The sequence below is a fragment of the Solanum tuberosum genome, unplaced genomic scaffold (assembly GCF_000226075.1).
Source record: "Solanum tuberosum cultivar DM 1-3 516 R44 unplaced genomic scaffold, SolTub_3.0 scf00009, whole genome shotgun sequence".
In the NCBI taxonomy this organism is placed as follows: Eukaryota; Viridiplantae; Streptophyta; class Magnoliopsida; order Solanales; family Solanaceae; genus Solanum; species Solanum tuberosum.
The window spans coordinates 2,547,857-2,570,276 of NW_006238935.1; the positions used below are offsets into that span (position 1 = coordinate 2,547,857).

Here is a 22,420-nt window from a genome sequence, read left to right on the forward strand (position 1 = left end):
AGCTCATCGATTTCAGTGTCTTGCCTTCAACATCCTCATATTCTGGATCATTGGGCGGTACAGTGCTGCTTCGCGGAACTAATCGGCGACTCGCCGACTGCTCCTTTCCTCGCCTTTTGATCCACTTCCTTCAAGGCTTCGCGTACTGGAACAAGGGCGGTGCATGTCAATTCGGCGACTCGCCAAGTTGGACTCGGCGATCCGTAGACTTTATTTCTTGTTCTTTTCAGCCCTTTTTTCTCCGTTTTGCGCCTAAGTGTCCATGCTTCCAGTAAAACTTCAAATACCTGAAACTTAAGCATTTTAATCAGGTATTGAGATAAAACAAGCATTCGAGGACACTATTTCTATTAAAATAAAGCTCTAAATGAGTCCAATTTTTGGACTCATCATCGAACCAGTGATATACTTCTACTATCCCAAACAACACAAAATCTTCCATAACTGAAATGACCAAGTCTGCCCAAGGATCCTACCCTATCAAGAAGACATCGTAGGATGGGTACATCTGATCCACCACTAAGGATCCACCCATAGAAGTGAAAACACATGTGGGCATATGCAGCGAATCATACTCCAAACTATGTCTGAAACGAAATGGATGGTTACATAAGAATATACGGAATCAAGGTCGACTAACACAAGATACTCATTTCATAGTTATCATATCAATCATTACCATTTAGTTGAGTCCATCTTTTTTATTTTTAGCTACCCATAATCCACCAGTCTAATTTCATTACGGTTGTTTCCATACTCAAGTTATCATACCCCACATACTCTTCACATTATTTCACTAACGTCAACCCTCTAAATACTAACAAAATATTACAACCACACCAACAAAAGTTTCACTCGTATCAAAGTCTTCTTAGCAAACACTTTGTCGTCTTCAAAAATTCCAAACTATGGCTCCCTCTCTTTCATGTAAGCATTTCATGATAAATATGGGTCTCACCCAAGGCTGAGCACTAATTCTAAATTTGATAGTACATTTCCATCGAGATAAAGCTATTAAATCACACACAATATCAACTTCACGTAATTTTTCACATACCGTGTTCCAACTACCATTCCACTATTTATTTATTTTCATTATGACTCTAGCTCCTTTAAATTTTATTCGAGCGGTGTCCCAGCATCTCCTTAGACTTTCTATACAACTACACTACTCACCAAATAGTAACAAACCACAACTTTAGATACCTACAAGTCGTCATTACCATATCGAATCTATTTAACTGAAAAAATCATTATCATATGCCCGCATCCTTGTCATAATCCAACATGAACTCTTATTACTGTTATACTTAGTAGCCATTCCCATCATCTTGAAGTCAAACATATCATTGGCATGACACCTTAAACCAAGTTATACCAACCAAATACGAAGGACTAACTCAATCTTATATGCACTTTCTTACTAAAATCCTCAATTGCCTTCACACAAGTATACTCGTTAGGACTTCTTTTACCCATAAGCTTGGCATTTCAATATTGATCCACTCTCTTGGAGCTTACGGTGAAATCATCAGTCCACATTTAGAAACCTAGGGATACACTTCACAACCTAACACATTAATACCATAAGAAACATCCACCACTAAAATCTTCTTTATAAACAATGCTTTACCCAAACGCCCGTGGTAACAACTAGTTGATTTCTCAAATGTGAATGCAACATCAAATCTTATTATATAAATATGTTATACAACTGATAACTCCTTAAGTATTTAGTATTCACACTTGACAATCAACGTATTCGTTTCCATATACCACTAGTACCATAGCGTGATAGTCTGTTAGATCCACCACTAGAACACATCATACCTACTGAAAAGATCATACTCAATTAGCCCACACATTTCTATCTGTTGAATAACTGCATAACATTATCAAATCCATTCCGTCTCTATCCCAAGAGATATGCATTCTTTCTTAGATCAGGTCTATAGCAAAAGTAACACACTCTTTAACTCTAACCAAGTTAGCATCGATACTAGTGTGGTAGTCGTATGATGACCCTCTTTGATATACACTTAATCTTTGAAATCTTGGTAGATATTCTGACCTCAATTGGCGCAACATCATTCTCATCATTCGCTAAGTAATCCATACATGTTATGACAACTTTACTAACTGCATTTTCCAAAGTTGCAGTGTTCATTATCTAGCCATCTCTTTAATTATTCCACTTTCAATTGTCGAACCACTCCATATATTGCCTATACCACACAACTAATGTTCCCGTTTCTGGGTAACTAACCATAAAAAGATAACACGTTCATGAAGTCCCTCAAAACACTATTCAACCTCATCATTTTTTTATCCTCAAAGTTCATCATCAAACCATAACCTCACATAATTTCTTTGAATCGCTGAACATTCCAAATCTGACCACTCATCCTTTAAGTATATCACTTCCACCTTAGTACCAGATCTAACATCCAAACCACACACGATACCAACTACTCACATAAGGAACAACGCACGAGTCATCACTATAAGTGAGGGTGAATGGAAAGAAGCAATAAGAATCAAGATCGGACCACAGACGCACGATAGAGATTCAAAAAGTAAAGATTTTTCCTAAAGGTCACTGTAACCTCTCAAAGATAAACAACAAACGTCTCTGCGTTGATCCTCGAGACTCTACAAGACTTGGCGTGTACACACGTGAAACCTATGAGACTATGGCTTTGATATCATTTTGTCACGACCCAAAAATGGACATGATAGCCCTCGTTTTATCCCACAAAGATAAATCAGCCTAAAACTCAACCATTACGATAAAGTGCGGAAACAAACTATAAATAAAAGTCTAATACTTTAATATAATGCGGAAATTCATAATCGACTTAAATATACCCCCAAAACCTGATTGTCATGTGTACAAGCTTCTAATGTGTTATAGCAAAATTGAAAGAAAATACCAGTCTCAAATGACATTATTTTTAGAATAGAACAAGATCATAAATAAGGAGAAAAAGGGTCTGCTAAGATAACAAGCAACTACCTCACAAACTTCCACAAGAAGTCTCAGACAAGAAGAGAAGAGAAAATATCACGAAGGTCCGGGCTAGTAACCTACAAAAACGTAGAAGCAAGGGGTGAGTACCAAACCACACGGTACTCAACAAGTAAGCTTCGAAACACAAGCTAAGGGAATAGAATACGGGTACTCCTTACCACCCCCACCGAACCTCCACAACTACAACTTGTATAAAACCAATCCAACCTAACAGTTCACAATTTACATAGCTCACAACTCAACAACAACACTCTAACACCTACATATCCTCAACAACAAACTCAATATTCATCAATCACAAGTTCCACAAAAAGGTCACTCACAAAATCAACAACACACAAGGTCAAGTTCACTAATGATAAAAATGTCCAATGCAATGAAATGCAATGTCAAGTATATTGATGCATGTCTGACCTAACGATACACATCTGTTGTCCCTCAGTCCTAGACCTACGGGGGACATATTTGTCCATGCATCTGTTGCAGCGTGCGACATAACCCTCGATAATGAAATTCGTTGCGGCGTGTGACACATCGCTCTATAATAGAATCCATCGCGGCGTGCGACACGTCTCTCGATAATAATACTATTCGTCTCGGCGCACGACACGTCCCTCGAAATTGTAAATCCTCTTTAATTTCTTTTTCTTACTCAATTCACATAACACTTATCACAACCATGTCTCAGAACCAATGCAAATGACATGTTCACATAAATAATGAGGAGATGACCATTTTCATAATAATGCACAATTCACAAAAAAACAATCGTGATACAACATCAACAATGAGTCAATAAGCCTTTCAAACCATTCTCAACACATCACACACCAACAATTAATTACATTGCCTTATATTACCCCTTTTTCATCATTAGAATTATTCAATGTGGACAAGTCGACCCATAACCAAGTCCCATTATTCCCCAACACATACAACAAGGAAATACATGATTCTATACACTTAACAAGGGTTTAAAAATCCACTTGCCTCAAACAATTGAGCAATTACTCCGGGACTTGAGCCTTCCTCTTTCGTTGGACTTCCAAATCAATACAATCTATTCAAATAAATAATCAAAATAAGATTTCAAAACTAACAACACCCGTATTACTATGTGTGTAGTCTAGACCCAAAAGTTCACTCAAATATGTAGTCAAGTTCCTAATCTTGATGCCAATTAACATGTCAACTCTCATATTCTCCAAATTTCAAGCCTAGAGTTAGGTCTTAATTCCTTCAAATATCATAAATATAATTGTATTCATATAATACAATACATCTAATATTTAATTACCTATCTTTATATATCAAAACTTAAATCATAATGTGATAACCAAAAATATAAAATTCAATCCCGACTAAGTTATGAACTCAATAACGCATTGCAAAAATAATTGTGAAAGAACGTAACCTAATTACATTGCTTTAATCACTATATATCCCTCCCACCAATCATTGGCTCTCATGGCCAATCATTAGGCCACTATTACCCATTGAAATTTAATATCCAAACCTTATCGCATCAACTACCACGTAATTGACCAAATCAATTTAACCCACCAGAATATCAAATTGTCACTATATTAATTTATGACTCCAAATACTAACATGACGCACAAATTGAGAACCTGCACTTCGAAAGGATAATGATGTCGTGACTCCATTCCCATCAGTTCTTGCATGAAATTGGTGTTATTATTTATAACCTATTAAACCCTTTCTACTTAAATTTAATATATGGGTCAAGTGATATAGGGATTTAAATAATTTACAGACTTAGTTGATTAGTCACAAACTAAATTAATTATCTAAAAATTATCCATTAATTAATTAACTATAGTTAAACGAATAGTTTAAAATTCTCAAACCAACTTCATTGACTGACTATAAATTACTCGGGGAAACTATCAGGAGGGGTAAAATGACAATTTTATAAAAATTTCCAAAAATAACCTTCCGGGTCATTTTACTTTCATTAGACAACAACTATATGATATGTATGCGGCAGAAAAAAGGAGAATACTACAATTCCGCAAAGATAAGGTAGAAACTTAAAGAAATGAAGTATTTTTCACCGTATGTGTTGTTGTTCTTATAATAACATTAAATTATTCTAATATATATATATATATATATATATATATATATAAATTAAAGAATTGGTCAAGCTATTTTTCTTTAGAACTAATTTTTGATGTTATATTTTTAATCTCTATAACATTCTACTTATAACAGTGTTGCCATTCACTATAAAAGTACATTTTTTCGTAAAATTACCTATCTATGATAACCTTACTCAAATATTAAAGATAAAATATTAAAATATTTATGGTAATCGTTATTAGTATCATGCACATACTAAATTTCAAGCATGAATATTTAACAGAAAAATTGTACTTAAATGGTGTTCACCGTTTATGGTCATAACTTTAAAAGGAAAGGCTACTGGAGAACTTTTTATATTGACACTTTTTTTTCTATTTTGTTGGTTAACTTTGCTTACAAAATTGAGTGAAGTAAAAAATAATATTGCTAAAGAAATGTCCCTTTCTCCCCATATTTAAACTTTGGATGTAATTTGAAATGTTTCAATGATATCTATTTATTTTGATCTCAAAAGACAAGTAACTCTTTGACAATCTGTATTAATAATTTAAAAGCACTTTTTCTATGCTCTTTCAGTTATAATCATTTACTAAAAAGCTTTAATTTAGTAATATTCATTTTACAACATCGTGTACTATAGGATACGATACACAAGTGCAACGCACATGCCGTGAAACAATGTATGTGTATATATATAAATATATATTCAAGCAACTGAATTGTAGGAAAATTATTCGAACAAGTTTATCCATCGCTAACATTATAATGTTACATTAAAACATGGAAATCGTTCTCTTCTTTTCTTCCTAATTTATTTAAAACGTAGAACTTCACTTCATAAGCCAATGTGCAAAATGTGCCACACACATGTGATTCAATATGCGCCCAAGACTCGTCTAATGGCTTGACAGGTAAAGTGAGATAGATTCCATGTGCAATCTGGATTTTAGACAAAATGATTGTACCATTAACTGTATGAATAGCACATATCTTTTGGCAATTCTAGTCATTAGTTTATCATCCCTTCTTTTTTTCTGGGAAGAAGTTAGGGATTATATATTACAATATCACTGCACAATAAAGATCCGTAAACTATCATAATTGGACATCCCGAAAGAGCAAGAAGGAAAGGAAGCGCACACTCTCACCTCTTACGTTGGTTATATCGAAGAAATAATTACAAATTTACAAGTAGAAAACTAAGCTTTTCTCTTTCGCAGTCTTCCCATATCAAAATCCATAAGCCTTGATGAGGACGCCATGGGAGAAGTTACTGACAGACCAATGGATTCGGGAATGTCCAGATCAACTCTCATAGAAGGGCCAGAGATTGCTCGTTTAATGTCAGTCTCACTTAACTGATGGGCTTCAGCTTTCACTTTGGCAATCTGAGTCATGTCAGTAAAGTAAATGAGTAGTATTTAAGCTGTCCGCCAGTCACATTCACAACCCTAACTCAATAAGGTAAAAACCGCTAGCATTAAAGGGTGAAAGCTTTACCAGTTCAACATGGTGACTGGACAAACATGCGCTAGAAATCCTTTTTTGTAGATCCTCTACTTTCTTTGTTTGGTAATCAAGATTCTCCATTTCACTCCCTTTCTCACCCAGTTGCTGGTACATAGCTGCACAAGAAAAAAAGTAAAAACCGACCAACTAAAATTAGTTCAACGGACCAAGAGAAGGAATTTAAGATAAACTCGTCTTAAATCCAAATCAGGCCTTGCAAGAAGCTTGTGCTAGCAAATTACACTCTCTGTAGCCACATCTTAACAACATCGCCTTACCCTCAAGAAGAGGACTGATGTACCACAACACAATTATATTAGTCAATGGCGAAGCTAGAAATTTTATTAAGGGTGTCCAAGTATTATATAAGCATAAATAAAATAAAATAGATGAATGAAAGCACTGAGAAATTTAAAATTGAACTACGTAATATTAATATTCCTATTTTAAAAATCAAACCACATAAGATTTAGCTTTAATATTTGTATTTAATTTATTATGAAATGAACAAACAAACCAAAAAAAAAAAGAGGGTGGGGGGATTCAACTTAAAATGAAATCATTTTTACGTTTCAAGTTTTCACTGATCTCTGGTGACGATGACAATAACGAGACATGAATAATGAAAGCAAAATCAAATGTTGTCTTCTTTTGTTCGCTTTTAGCAGCGTTATAGAAATATTTTAGCAGAATCAAACTCATGGAAAATTCAATTGCCTACTAAGTTTTCGTTTTTATTAGATTTTTAAGCTGTAGATTTCTAACTAAGAATTATTTTCATGTATAACATTTGAATTGATTCAAAAATAACAAATTTATGTACTATTATTTAGAAAGTAATTTAATTCAAGTTATTTAACTTAGAGTAATAATAAAATAAGAGTTCTTTTAGATTATAAAAGCACAGTATGTGCAAGGATTCAAACCCACGCCCGCATTGTGGGCTTTACTGGAAAGCCTCAAACCACTGGACCGCGCCACCTTGTTGTGTCAAGGGTGTCCAAAGTATTAAATTTAACCGCTTCAAGTTTCATTTTACTCATATATACAACATAATTTTCCGGTGAAGGGTCTCCAATTGGACATCCTTAGGACAATGTAGCTCCACCACTGATATTAGTGAATCTCATGCAATATTCTTCTTGCAATATATTTTGCATAAAATGACAGGACTTGCACAATTTCTTTGACTTTGACACGTTCTCTAGTTCCATTAATTAGCACAATATCGTCATCAAATAGCATACACTATGTAACCTCATTTTGTGTAGTTGCTTAGCTCATCCAAATTTGACTAAACAAGTATGGGCTCAACACTAATCATTAGGTAATCCCACAGTTAAGGAAAATTCATTTTCATCTCCTACAATATTCCCACGCTAGTAACTACCACTTTATACATGTCCTTTATGAAATTTACTTAAATATAAATTCCTTTCTTCCCCAACACCCACAAAAGGACGTTTCATAGTACTTGATCATATGCTTTTTCTCTAGGTTGATCAACATAATGTGTAGTTCTTTCTTTATATCAAGAATATAGTCACTGTTGTAGATCTACCAGGCATATATTCAAACTAGTTCGTCACTCTTGTAGTGTTCCCAAGTCTACATTCCATCACTCTTTCTCAGACCTTCATAATAACTCTTAAGTATAATACGACAGTTCGCACAACTTTAAATATCTCCTTTGTTTTTATAAATTGAAATCAGGGTATTCTTTTTCCACTCATTGGTATCCTACCATTTGTTATAACATTAAGGGGTCTTTTGGTTGGGAACAAGTTATCCAAGGATTAGTTATCTTGGGGTTAGCTATCTTGTGATAACTTATCCCACCATGTATATAAGATAACTTATCCCATCACTATGATATAAATGGTGGGATATGTTATTCCAAACATGACAACCAAACAAGATGCAAAATTTTTATGCCATCACTATTTGTGTGTATCCCTCACACCAAACGACCTCTAAATAGCTTGGAGAACCATCCTAGTCAAACCACTACAAGAAAATTTAATACCTCTATGGGGTTATCATCTGTAACATAGGCTTTGTTCTCATATTTTACACAACCTTATTCTACAAGTGTTCCTATCTTGCACATCCATATCCAAAAGTTTTTTCTTGTGGTTTGAATTGAACAATTAATCAAAATGCCTCTTCATCACTCTCAGTCATGCTAGTTTAACATTTCTTCCCTTCTGCTTGTGTCCTTGGTTATTGTGAGAAATATAGGAAAAGAATATTATTGAATTGTTGTTGTGTCTACATTATTATATTGAAACCCTATTTATAGACCCTAGAATACAATCCTTTACCAAGAAAGATACTATTTAGTATTCATATTTCTATTTCTATTCCTATTCCTATTCTAATAAGATTGTATAAACCTATTCTTATTCTAACATTCCCCCTCAAGCTAGTGCATACAATTCATGTACCTAGCTTGTTACAAATGTAATTAACACGAGGACCAATGAGAGGCTTGGTGAAATATCTACAAGTTGATCACTCGACTTTACAAAATTGACAATCAATCTCAATGTGTTTGGTCTTATCATGAATTACTGAATATGATGCATAATGCCGATAAGTGATAAAATTATAGTGTTGAACTTTCCAAAACAAACTTGCAAAGACTGTTTCAAACCATAGAGTGACTCACATAATCGACATACAAGGCTACTAAACTCCCCCAGAGCAACAAAGTGCTCAAAATCTAGTATAAAGTATATGGATCATGTTGGAATCAATAGATGAGTCGATATTAAACAAGTCACCGAAAAACTGGTCGGAACATGCTCATATGCCGGAGTATTAGATTTGATGGCTAAAGGTGGTCACAATCTAAGAAATAAAATAATTTGGGTAGGGTCGGAATGATGACACGACTCAACTGGAAAATAGAAATTATATACGAAAGATCCGATTGACTGCACGATCCTATTGAAAAAGAGAAATAACATGAGTAGGGTTGGAATGATGGCACAACCCTACTGGAAAAAAAGAAATTATATGGGTAGGATTGGAATGATGGAACAACCCTACGCAAATCAGATTTGAGGAGTCACCGGAAAGACGAATGGAACTACGCAAATCAAATCTGAGGAGTCACCAAAAAGACACATGATGCTATGCAACTCAGTTATGAGAAAGTAGTTCGGAAAAATCCACGGTACTACACAAATTAAATATGAAAAGTAGTCCGGAGAAATGCATGGTGCTACGCAAACCAAATTCTGAAAAAAAGTAGTAACCGGAAAGATCGCACGGTGAGAGCAAATTAAATATGAAAAAGTAGTCACCGAAATGATGACACAGTGCTACACAAATTAAATATGAAAAAAATAGTCACCGAAAAGATACACGGTGACCCAACTTTTGCTAACATAATTGTGGGCCAGACGAGCGGCATATATGAGTAATAGCCGGCAGCGGGAATTGAAATTAAAAAGAAAATGGGAACATATACTGCAAAGTGAAATTAAAAAGAACTGAAAGAAACCTCAAACGAGGCAAGCCAGGGCAAGGAGAAGTCATCGAGAAATGCTAAACAGGGCAAGGAAGGGTTGGTTATGGTTTGTCCTGCCCCTTTGCAGTACCCTTGTGACTTCAAGAAGAAGAATAAAGGAGGTTATGTACACCAGAAAAGGAAAAAGTAGGAAATGAATGGAAATTCTAGACATGCATATCTCTTTTAGCTAGGGAGAAAAAAAGATGGGCTAAATTTGTTATAAAAGAATTTTCAAAAAGGCTGAATAAACAGGGTGAAGACAAAAAGTTGCATGAAGTGGAAAACTTGACTTTTAGAAATATAGAACTATCTTCCCTGAACAAATACATGTGCAAACATATATATATTTGATACATATTAAAGGATACCAAGAACTCTGTTGCTTTGGCCATTCAAAAGAATAAACCAGAACAAAGCATGAGATATATGTAGGTGATGGCACATATACAACAGAAGAAGTAGGTCACATGAAATAAATGATCGAGAGTGTGAAACCTGTCAAATTCGATAATACCCAGATCTGAGTTGGAATATCATTAAGCTTCTTAGCTAATGTAAGAGAGGACCTCAAGATCTCCCTAGCTTGTACAGTGTCGCGGAGGGCAAGTCCTAGATTCCCCAAAACAGTCAAATATTGTGAAACAAGTTGCAGATTCCCCAAAGTATTATGTGTTGTCTGCAAGCCAAACGCTAGTCGATTTCTGCAGTAAGGTAACAAATCAATAAGAATATAGCAACAGCAACTACTACAACTACAGTGCTACAATACAAAGCTAGTTGGTGTCGTCATACAAACCCACACTACCATCTCTTTATCCAAACACATTTTACTCCAATATAAATCAATTTGTGAATTTTCTAACAGTAAAAGTTTTCTAAATTTGATACTAACATACAAATCTCTAGAAAAAGTAAAATGGATCCTATAAAAATATTAAGGGGAAGAGAGATTTAGAGAGCTAATGTCTTATCCCTTCCATGAAACTAAACTTGAAATGAACCTTGACACAAATGAGTTACAAGAATCACATGTTTATAGATGTCAAAATACTGAACAGAATATAGAAATATGTGAGCATATTTATTTTTATTTTAGAGAATGGTAAACATTTTTGTAATTAAATATAGATTGACTCCACTCAAAAGTGTGGAGGTCACCCATAATTACAAAAGAAAGAGCAGAAAAAGCACTCTTGGTCCTTTGTCTTCTCACAAGGAATCTAATACATTAAAAATTGATTCATGATCTTCTAGGTACATCCCTTTACACCAAAAATAAAAAAAGAGCTAAACACTTCATTTCAACTTCTGTATATTACTATTTTTATCTGCAAAACATATCTGGTTCCTTTCCCCATATTATCCACCAAATGCAAGTTGGGACAAGCCTCAATCTCTCTTTCTGACGGGATAGGTGGCGTTCACTAATCTAGCAAATTAAAATCTCAAGAATTCCTCTTGGCATAACCCATTGGAGTCTCCTCAGATTATTGAATATCAGCTATCACTGTGAAGTCAACTTGCAGTGTAAAAGAGAGGATTTATGGTCTCTGCCTCCCCTCCAAACCTGTAGCATCTAGAACATAGTTGGTCTCCTGTATTGATTAGATTGTTTTGTGTCAGAACTGCCCCTTTTGCCAGCAACCATGTGTAATAAGCGACTCTGTGTGGAATTTTCACCTGCCAGATCGACTTCATGCCACACTCCAATCAAATTGTTAGCATAGTCATATTCCCTGTAAACTGATATAACAGTGAAAGCAATATGGTCTTCAAGATTAAATGTCCCTTTGAATTGCTTCAAGGTGCTACATAATTCTGCTAGTATCCCAATTTCACAGTCAAGCAACATTCTCCTCAAAGTAAGATTCCATTGTTGGTTGATCCATACTTCCTCTACTGTTGCTTCCTGCTGCTGGTTTATGCTGTGAATATCAGGATAGAGCACTTTTAGGTGTCTGTTCGTAGCAAGTTATCCTCCCGGAAGGATACCTTCATGCCACTGCCTATCCTGAAACTGGTTTTTATTGTGAATTTTGGCCATAGTGTGATGACCCGCCACATTATCACACTACCTAACTGCTAATTGGCACATATTTTTCAGTGTATGATACTTTTATAGGAAGGAAACTAGCTCTTGGTGGAATATCTAAAGCTATACAAAGTTCCTTGGGAAAGCGCTAAATATTCACAAAAAAAACCTTCCAGATAACCATTGATCAAAATGGAAAATTTCACATTAGAAATGCAAAATTTAATCCAGTTGACCCGTTTATTACCAAACCCCACATCTCTAAGGACTTTTGACAAACACTACCAATTAACATGATCATAATCCTTTTCAATATCCAACTTACATAGTATCCCTGGTCTCCTTGTTTTTGTTCTGGAGTTAACTAGTTCATTGGCCAGCAAAACTGCATCCAGAATCTGTCTCCCTTTAAGAAAACCCATTTGTGCTCACCCACCAATTTTCCAAGGACTCTCTTCAATCTTTCAGTAATCCGCTTGGAAGTAATCTTGTAGACTCCCCCTATGAGACTGATAGGCCTGAAATCCTTCAATTCTTCTGCACCATTCTTTTTGGGAATTAAAGCAATGCAAGTTGCATAGAAAGACTTCTCAAAGAGCTCAGTTTGGTGAAAGTTCTAAATGGTTGCCATTATGTCATCTTTGAAAATTTCCCAACATTCTTTGAAAAAACCCATTGTGAAACCATCCAAGCAAGTGCCTTATCAACAGCACAAACACTGATGACTGTAAAAACTTCAGCCTCTTGAGGAAGGTTTTTGCAGCCAGCCATTTTTTCTCCTCTTCATTGATTTTCTGGCCCCTGGATAATTGAAACGCCTCCCAAGTTTCTGATTCTGAACATAAGTTTTTGTTGTAGTCCACCATAACTTTTTTCGTCCCTAAATCTTGAACCACTTCGGCTTCATTTGTTTTCATTAAAATTTAGACGTCTGAATATAAATGCACATCTAAATAATTACGATGTTGTCTCTATATCTGATCACTGATTGATTAAAACTGTTTGTTTTTCAACATATGAATGTACATAATCTATTTAAATGTACATAATAACTATACACTACAAATAAAAATTAACTAAATACTAAAAAAGAATTAATAGAATACAATTATTATTTGATTAAAACAAATGGAACACGTATACTTGCTAGTGGTGATGGCAATAGTTATTGTTAGAGGCTAGTAATGGATGGTGGCAGTTGTGACGGTGGAGGTGGTTGGTGTTGTGGTGATGATCATAATGGTGGTAATTGGTAGTGGTGTTGGTGGTTGTAATGAAAAAGTTGGTTGATGTCAGTAGCAGCAGTGTTGATGGTGGTGGCTGAAGAATGTGAGGTAGTTGGTGATGTGTTTGTGGTAGTTGGCGGCGATACTAGTTATGACGATGGAGGTGACTGGTAGTAGAGATTGACCACAGTAGTGGTGGTGGCTTATAGTAGTGATGGAGGTGGTGGTGGCGACCACAAAGAATGTGTGGTGGTAGTTGACAGCATTGCTAGTTGTGATGGCAGATTTGTTGGTAGTACGAATTGACTATAGTGGTTGATAGTGATGGTGGAGGTGGTGGCGGCTATAGAGACAGAAATGGTGGTGAAATGGATATATTCATTAATGATGGAGGAAGTAAGTGTGGTAGCAACAGACAATAGTAGTTAACAACGGTGGTGATTGTGATGACAGAGGTGGTTGGTGGTAGACGACGGTAATGTTGGTTGACAATGGTGGTGGTGGTGATGGTGGTGGTGGTAGAGCTGGTTAGTGGTGGTGACCAATGATTATGGATAGAATGATAGTGAATATTATCCACACAATAATACCTTTTAATGATTTTAACACTATGTTCTAGTTCTTAATGATTAAGACCTATTCAGGCCCAGTAAGTGGTTAAATTTTAATGAAAACAAATGCACTTGATGATCTATTGTCTGAACCATTCAGATACAGACCTCCATTAATTGCAAACAAATGAGGCCTTCCTCTCCCTCACTTTTTTTTTTTTTTGAAACTGGTAAATGTGTATTCCTCAGCATTAAGGACATGCTGGACACCATCAAAAAGTGTTAGATAAAAAAAACAGCAACTAGAAAACAAGATACTTACAGAGATCTTAATAAATCTACAAACTGATCTATATCCTCTAAACCTACTTCTTTACACCAAAAGTAGAAAGATATTATACAATTCCATTTAACTTTCTGGATGGAATTGGATCTATCTTCATAACACCTCCCATTTCTCTCTCTCCAAACTGTCCACCAGATGCATTGTGGGATGATCCTCCACCACTTCTTTTGACTTTTGCTGCCTCCTCTTTTCATCCAGCAACTAAGCAAATCTGCAGTATGCTCCGGCATAGTCCAGCTTGTCTTTGTTATGTTGAGAAATAGAGACCAAAGTTGTGCTGTAAAGGTGCAGTGCAAAAATAGATGACTGTTTGTTTCATTTGTCTCATTGCATAAGAAGCACCTGGAAACTATGATGGCCCCTTTTTTCTTCAAAACTTCTTGTGTCAGGCATGCTCTTTTAACCACCAACCAAGTAAAGCATTTTACCTTGGTTGGGGATGGACTATTCCATAAGTTTCTCCATATTTTTGGTTGCCCTCTACACTGTACCCTTTCTTCCATTTTATAAACCCTTTTAACAGAGAATTGCCCATCAATATTGTGTTTCCATCTTAATGTATCTGGTTCAGCAGTAGTGCCATTGAAATCATCAATCCTATTTAGCAAATCGGCTACTCTATCGATCTCCCAGTCATTTAGCAATCTCCTGAAGAATAAGTTCCATCCCTGTGCACTCCACATATCATAAATGGTGCCATCTGGGTTGTTGCTTAGAATAAACAGGTCTGGAAAAATCTCCATTAATGGACTTTGCTCCTTCCAAGCATCCTTCCAGAATTTTATTCTTTTCCCATCTCCAACTATCTTCTGCAAGTTCCCTTCCAGTTTTGGCCATAGAGCTCTAATGGTCTTCCAAACTCCAACTCCATAAGTATCAGTGCTCACATTGCACCATGGGTTGAGTTCACCAAACTTGTGTCTAATTACCTCCCTCCATAATGCATGATCCTCCCCATTGTATCTCCAGAGCCATTTCATCAATAAACTATTGTTCTGTGCTCTCAGATTTCTGATGCCCAAGCCACCTTGTTCTCTACTGTGCATTGTTGTCTGCCAATTGACTAGTTTATATCCTTTGCCCTCTTTACAGCCATGCCACAGAAAATCCCTCCTAAGTCTGTCCAGCTTTTTCATAACTTTGGGAGGTATGGGAAATAGAGACATTACATACGTAGGAAGTGCATCAAGAACAGAGTTGATAAGGATGAGCCTCCCTCCTAGTGAAATGTATTGTGCCTTCCACCTAGCCAATCTTTTTTCAGTTTTCTCTAATATTCCATCCCAAATTTCCCCTGCCTTGTGTTCACTGCCCAGAGGCATACCAAGGTATGTAGTTGGCATATTTTCAACTTTGCACCCTAAAATGATTGCAAGATTTTGGATATTTGGCACCTCTTTTATCGGGAACAAACTGGTTTTTCCCCAATTAACTTTCAAGCCAGAAGAAGCTTCAAAAATAGTCAAAATCATTCTGATGTAACCTATTTGTTCAACCTTTGGCTCACAAAATATCACTGTGTCATCTGCATACTGTAGGTGACATACCTCCATTATTTCCCTTCTGCTATTTCCTATCTCAAACCCTTTAATCCATCTATTTTGTAATGCTATCCTTATCATGCTATCAAATCCCTCCATTGCTAGTATAAACAGGAAAGGAGACAGAGGGTCACCTTGTCTAAGATCCCTTTCAGAACCAAAAAAAACTACAGGTTCACCATTTACCAAAACAGAGAACTTGACAGTTTTAATGCAAAAGTCAATCCATTTCAACCATTTCTCACCAAAGCCCATTTGACTGAGAGTATTCAACAAGAATCTCCAGTTGACATGATCATAGGCTTTTTCTATGTCTAGCTTACACATGACACCTGCTTCTGCCCCTTTAAGTCTTGAGTCCACACACTCACTAGCAATTAGGGCTGCATCCATGATCTGTCTTCCTTTTATAAATGCCATCTGATGCTTGTTAACTAAATTTTGCATTATATCTCTTATAGGCAGTAGCCATTCACTGAAAAAATCTGGTGTTTTTGTATCCTTGCTTAGACCATGACACCCTAGATTTCCGTCTCCAACTCGCTTCTTCATTTTTAGCAAGCACCTCCAGTTCTACAAAATTGTTGCCCTGATCAAACATGTCATCTTCATTTAAATCTGTCATCTTGAATCTAATCCAAATCAGCTATAAGTCATTCAAAAGACTATTTTTCTTGTTAACCAGAACCCCAAAATTTGATCTACTCCATTCTTTGAGTTTATTATTCAGCAACCTTAACTTCTTGGATAACTTAAAGTCGAGCCAGCCTTGCACCTCAAACTTAGAGAACCATTTCTGCACCTGTTCTTTAAAACCCTTCACCCCTAACCACCAATTCTCAAGTGTGAAATAAGACCTCTTTTGGATCCAATTCCCACACTCCAAAGGAATTGGGGTCTGGTCAGAGTTAGCTCTACGCAACAAATTTTGTCTGATGTCACTAAAAGTTTTTTCCCATTCCATAGAGCATAGGAATCTGGCTAGTGTTGCAGCACTGTTATGATAACTCCCCTAAAACCATGTAATCTTTCCCCATTCAGATGAGGGCCAAGAAGTTCATGTCATCAATCCAGTCAGAATTCTCTCATAATATTTGTTATTCTTGTACTGTTTCTTCTTTCCCCCGTGTATCTGTTGGTGTTGAAATCTCCACATGTGACCCAAGGTCCATCCAACATTCCCTTTATTGTAGCAATCACTTCCCAGCATTCAGCTTTATCCCTCCTAGTGTGAGGAGAATACACACCTGTAAGAGACCAACTGAAAAAATCCTGAATACTGTGTATGATACTATTTACATTATCCCAATAGATGTTTGGTGGGTTCTCCCTGAGTTGATAGTTCTGAAAACCCAATTTTATCAACTACTATGTATCATGTAAATAGTATCATGCCCATCTATTATCCCAAATACTTTGTATGATACTGGTTACATTACCCCCAAACTTTGTTCTACCAAGATATACACATCTGCACCCCATTGCTTAATCAGATTTATACCTGAGCGCACCCCACCCCCCTTCTTTTATACTAATTTATCCCCCACATTCCAAGACACAATTTTTATCCTCATTTATGAGTGATGGTTAATTTCCTCGCACTGGTTCTAGGTTCACCATCCTTGAACTTCATGTCGAAGATCAGATTCCCGAGCTCTTTGGAATTGAGTTGTTATTGTTGTTGTTTTTTTAATAAGAGTAAAGATTTTTTATGGTTATTGTTGTTTTAATATTTTCCCTTCCCTACATGTCTCTCCAAGTATCTCTTTTGATACAGTTTCACGCATGAAGCATAAGCCTCCATTTCACACCCTCGGATAGCTGCTCCAAAAGCTAGCCCAAATTTGATCACATCAAGGTGTACCCAAATGGTAGCCCTTGTCTCTATTATCTCTTCTGAAAGATTCTCTTCTATGCTCAATGGTACAAGTTCATTGCAAGGGAGTAGTTGATTTTCAAAAATTTATAGAAAGGAAGAATCTGCTTTGCTGCTACAAGCAACCTCCCCCTCAATAGTTAGAATACTTTTTCTCCTTGAGTTGCATCCTTTGTCTGAGCCTCCTCAATCCTCTGATTTGCTATATTTGGAGCTTTTGCTCCCATTTGCTTGGGTTTTCCATGTACCTAGTTGTGTACCTTGAGCTTATGTTTCATTCAGATTTACAACAAGATCCGTGTCCCCACTTCCACTAGCCACATGACTTCTGACGTTTTCTATTGCCCCTTCCTTGTAAACCTCGATATCCGAGGTTTTCTCTGTTGCTATACCTTTTCCTCTTACTGAATCTATGTCTCTGGTTTCCTCAGTAGTAGATCTGACCTCTGTAACATAAAGTTGTATGTCGCTTTCACCTCGATCAACCCTATTCTCCACCTCCGTAGATTTGTAAGTCATCGGCAACCACCCATACGGGAAGCGAGTATATCAAACCATTGTCGATGATCTCCATCTTCGTCAGAATCCTCCATTGGTCCTTTACTCTGATTCTAGCCCTTATCACATGAATTTTTATTTGTCTCTTCTACAGTTTCTAACCAATCCCAACATTCATCACCTATTTTTTCCATCGCATTGTTATTTCAGAGTTGTAATGGAAGCCTTAAAACTCCGATCAGTGTTTTGGGAAGCGAGAAGCGGAAAAAAGCGACGAGGGCTCGCTTCACAGGAGCGATAAGCAAGAAGTGAAGCTCCCGCTTTTTTTAAGTATAGCAATATTTAGTATAAAAATAAAAAATATTAAATAAACTAGTTACAACTTTACTAGTTACTACAAGCAAAAAAGAAGTGTAACTTAGTAACAAAACAACAAATAAACTAAGTAAGAAAAATAAAGACTATTAAGAGCAGCAACCAGCATACGCACATAACTGATCACAGTCACACTGTATAGAAATTAAAAACAAAAACAGAGCAGCAATAGAATTGGAAAAAAACAGAGCAGTAATAGAAATTGAAAATAAACAGAGCAGTAATAGAGATTGAAAAACAGAGCAGCACTAGAGATTGAAAAACAGAGCAGCAACAGAAATTGAAAAAAAAAAAAACAGCAATAAAAATATAGAAAAAAACACAGCAGCAACCAAAAATAGAAAAAAAAAGTAGCAGAGCAGTCGCAGCCTCGCAGAGAAGAAGAGAAGAAGAGAACTTACAGCACTGGCAACCTTGCAGCAATAAAAATATAGAAAAAAACACAGCAGCAACCCAAAATAGAAAGAAAAAAAATCAGTCGCAGTCGCAGCCTCGCAGAGAAGAAGAGAAGAAGAAGATAAGAAGAGAACTTATAGCAGTCGCAACCTCGCAGCAGTCCAAAGAAAATATTTGAAGTCGCGAAAGGAGGTATTTTAAAGTCGCGAAAGAAGATTTCAGAAATTAAAAAAACCTTCAATATTTAAAAAAACCCTAATTAGCGCTTTTTCAAATTAAGCGCACCTTTTCTCGCTTTTTCTTTTCTTGCGCTTCTCGCTTCAACTGTAGAAGCGATCGCTTTTTGAATGTCGCCTCGCTTCAGGGAAGAAAAGCGCAGGGGCTGCGCTTCGCCTCGCCTTGCGCTTTTCCTCGCTTTTTATAACAACTGACGCCGATCCAAACCAGTCAAAACCTTTTTTGTCTGGAAAAGGCTCCTACTGCCAGAGATCACCATGCAAGCTTGAAGGTTGACTCTCTTGCAGATCCAGTTACCCATGGTACGGATTTTAGTAAGGAAGAAAATTTATCCGCATCATCTTTGACTCTAGAGATTTGTCCACTCCATACGGTCATAATTACCGGTTGATGCAGAGTTTAAGATTCTAGCACTTCACCTAACCAGTAAAAATTATTTTCTTATCTCTTCTTCATCACGGATTCTATCATAGAGCTTCTAAGTTTCACTACTTCATTAGCGGAATAGACTATTCGGTTGGTGTTAAGAGGGACTTCACAGTACCAGGTTCCCGGAGGAAAGAATGTGTTGCAGAACACTGTCAAGGGCAACAGAGAAGTTCTCAGAGTTCATTGATAAATATGTTCTTGTTCATTTTCCAGGAAGGGGCTAGTTTCACATGGGTCAGGGCAGAGGACTTAACATCAAGACTTGATAAATTCTTGGTGCTGACCTCTCACGAGAAATGCTACCAAACATGCTATAAAATACAGCTGCCTAGACAGCGATGATAAAAAGGAAAGGAGATAATGGGTCTCCTTGTCTTAAACCTCTCTGTGAAGAGAAGAAACCTCTAGCAGAGCCATTTATTAGAACTGCGAATTTGATGCAAAACTTCATCCATCTACCTCCAAAACCCCTTTTAGAAAGAGTCTCCAGCAGGAACTTCCAATTGAGGTGGTCATAAGCTTTTTGAATGTAGACACTACTTCTAGTTCTAGCATCAACACACTTTTTTTTCACCAGCATCAACACACTCATTAGCCATAAGAATGGCATCCATTATTTATCTCCCTTTTATGAAGGCCAACTGTTGGGGGTCCACCAGTTTGTGCATAACATTTTGATCCTCTCTGGGTAGAGTTGAAGCTTTTCTCAAAAACACATTCTCTCATGAAAGTACTTGACTGTACCAATCACAACTTTTCCAATAACCTCTCAAAAAGGGGTATAGAAGGCCATGGTAAAACTTAAGACCATCAGGACCAGGAGCTTTGTCTCTAGCACAAAGCTTGACACTGTCCCATATCTCTTGGTCCTCAAATTCCTTCTGAAGCATGAAATTATCTTCAACATTAATTTTGTGACCCAGCCTGCACCCACCTGAAGGTCTCCAAGTTTATCTTTCAGAATATAAGTTCTGATAGAAGTAGCGTTATCAAAGGCGCGCTTTAAGCGCGCTTAAGCCATAAAGCGAGGCTCAAAACGTGTTGAGCGCTTCGCCTCGCTTTATGTGTGTTTCAGTGTCGTCATCAAGGTTCTAAGACAAACGTTTCCTTGCCAATGAGCCTCTTATGAAGAAGTGAAACTAAATAATTGATATTTCACTGTCATAATTTTTTTTCAATTTCTTTGGCCAAATATTTGTCATTCATGTTTATAATTATTAAATATATTAGTCTTGGACTAAATATATATATATATATTCTTTTCTCCCTTTGCGCCTTTTTTCATTAAAGCCCACGCTTTATTTGCGCTTAAAGCCCCCACGGACCTTCGAGTGTTTTTGCGCTTTTTGCCTTTGATAATAGTGGATAGAAGACCATAATTTCCTTCTATATGTCTTCTGGATTCCTGACTACTTCACCCCCCATATTTAGCTCGTCAATATTATTGTATCTTCTATGCAAATTGGCAGTTCTATGGAAGAACTTGGTGTTGTTGTTGTTAGCATGATTGGATAGATTCTAAATATCTGTACATATCTATGTTATAACTCTAAATATTTGTGTAATGATGATAGGAGATAGCATAGATTAATGTAGCATATTTTCAGAGATATTACAATTAGGAATAGCATATATTTAGGGATATATAGCAGATTTTTAGGCATGTAAATCAGAATTCTTTCTATTTAATGGAAGAACTCTCATTTGAGAGAACTCATTCAGCAAAATTGACATGGTATTAGAGCCTTTTTCAGTGCTTTGATTCTTAGTGTCTTTCATCTGTGGTTTCTTTCAGAATTTTTTTTTGAAAGTTTTGGTTCAGCTTACTGTTTTTTAGTCAACAGTAAGTCCTAAGTATCTTGGAATTTTAGGCATTTTGGAATCTCAGTCTTGGTCATTTTGGTTATTTTGTATCATTGCATTTCTATCTTCCTTAACTTGTCAAGAACATGGCGTCATATCAGTTTGAGTCCTTCTATGTTCGTTTCACAGGAAAAAATTACTCTGCCTGGGAATTTCAATTCCAACTATTTGTCACTGGAAAAGAATTATGGGGACATATAGATGGAAGTGATCTCACTCCTACTGATCCTACAAAGCTCGATCAATGGAAGGTTAAAGATGCTCGGGTGATGACATGGCTTTTAGGGTCAATTGACCCTCTTATTGTTCTTAATCTCAGGCCATACAAGACAGCAAAGGCCATGTGGGATTATTTACAAAAGGTTTACAACCAAGACCATAGCGCAAGGCGCTTTCAGTTAGAGCATGAAATTGCTATGTATTCTCAAGGAGGTCTCTCTGTTCAAGATTATTTCTCTGGATTTCAGAACTTATGGGCTGAATTTACCGATATCGTTTATGCTAAAATACTTTCTGAATCTCTCTCCATCATTCAAAGAGTTCATGAACAAAGCAAGCGAGATCAATTTTTGATGAAATTACGATCTGATTTTGAAAATGTTCGCTCCAACTTGATGAACCGTGATCCATCTCCATCGTTGGATGTCTGTTTTAGGGAATTACTTCGTGAAGAGCAGCGTCTCTTCACACAAAATGCTTTTCATCAAGGAAATGTTGTCACTGTCGCATTTGCAGCTCAAGGGAAAGGAAAGGGCATGGATATGGCTAGAACTCAATGCTACAGTTGCAAGAAATATGGTCATATTGCTAGCAATTGTGGCAAGAAGTTCTGTAATTATTGTAAACAACAAGGACACATTATCAAAGAGTGTCCCACACGT

At 36.5% G+C, this 22,420-nt stretch overlaps 1 protein-coding gene across 1 annotated transcript in view; it reads right to left on the minus strand.

Annotated features, from left to right (window-relative positions):
- Positions 1-6,099: 6,099 nt before the first annotated feature.
- Positions 6,100-22,420, minus strand: part of LOC102584451 (uncharacterized) — a 64,783-nt gene continuing 48,462 nt past the window's right edge. The window contains exons 11-13 of the mRNA XM_006339320.2: positions 10,665-10,870; positions 6,641-6,765; positions 6,100-6,528 (exon numbers count right to left, since the gene is read on the minus strand). Of these exons, the coding sequence (XP_006339382.1) occupies positions 6,340-6,528; positions 6,641-6,765; positions 10,665-10,870 (520 nt within the window). The 3' untranslated portion in view covers positions 6,100-6,339. The remainder of the gene's footprint in view (positions 6,529-6,640; positions 6,766-10,664; positions 10,871-22,420) is intronic.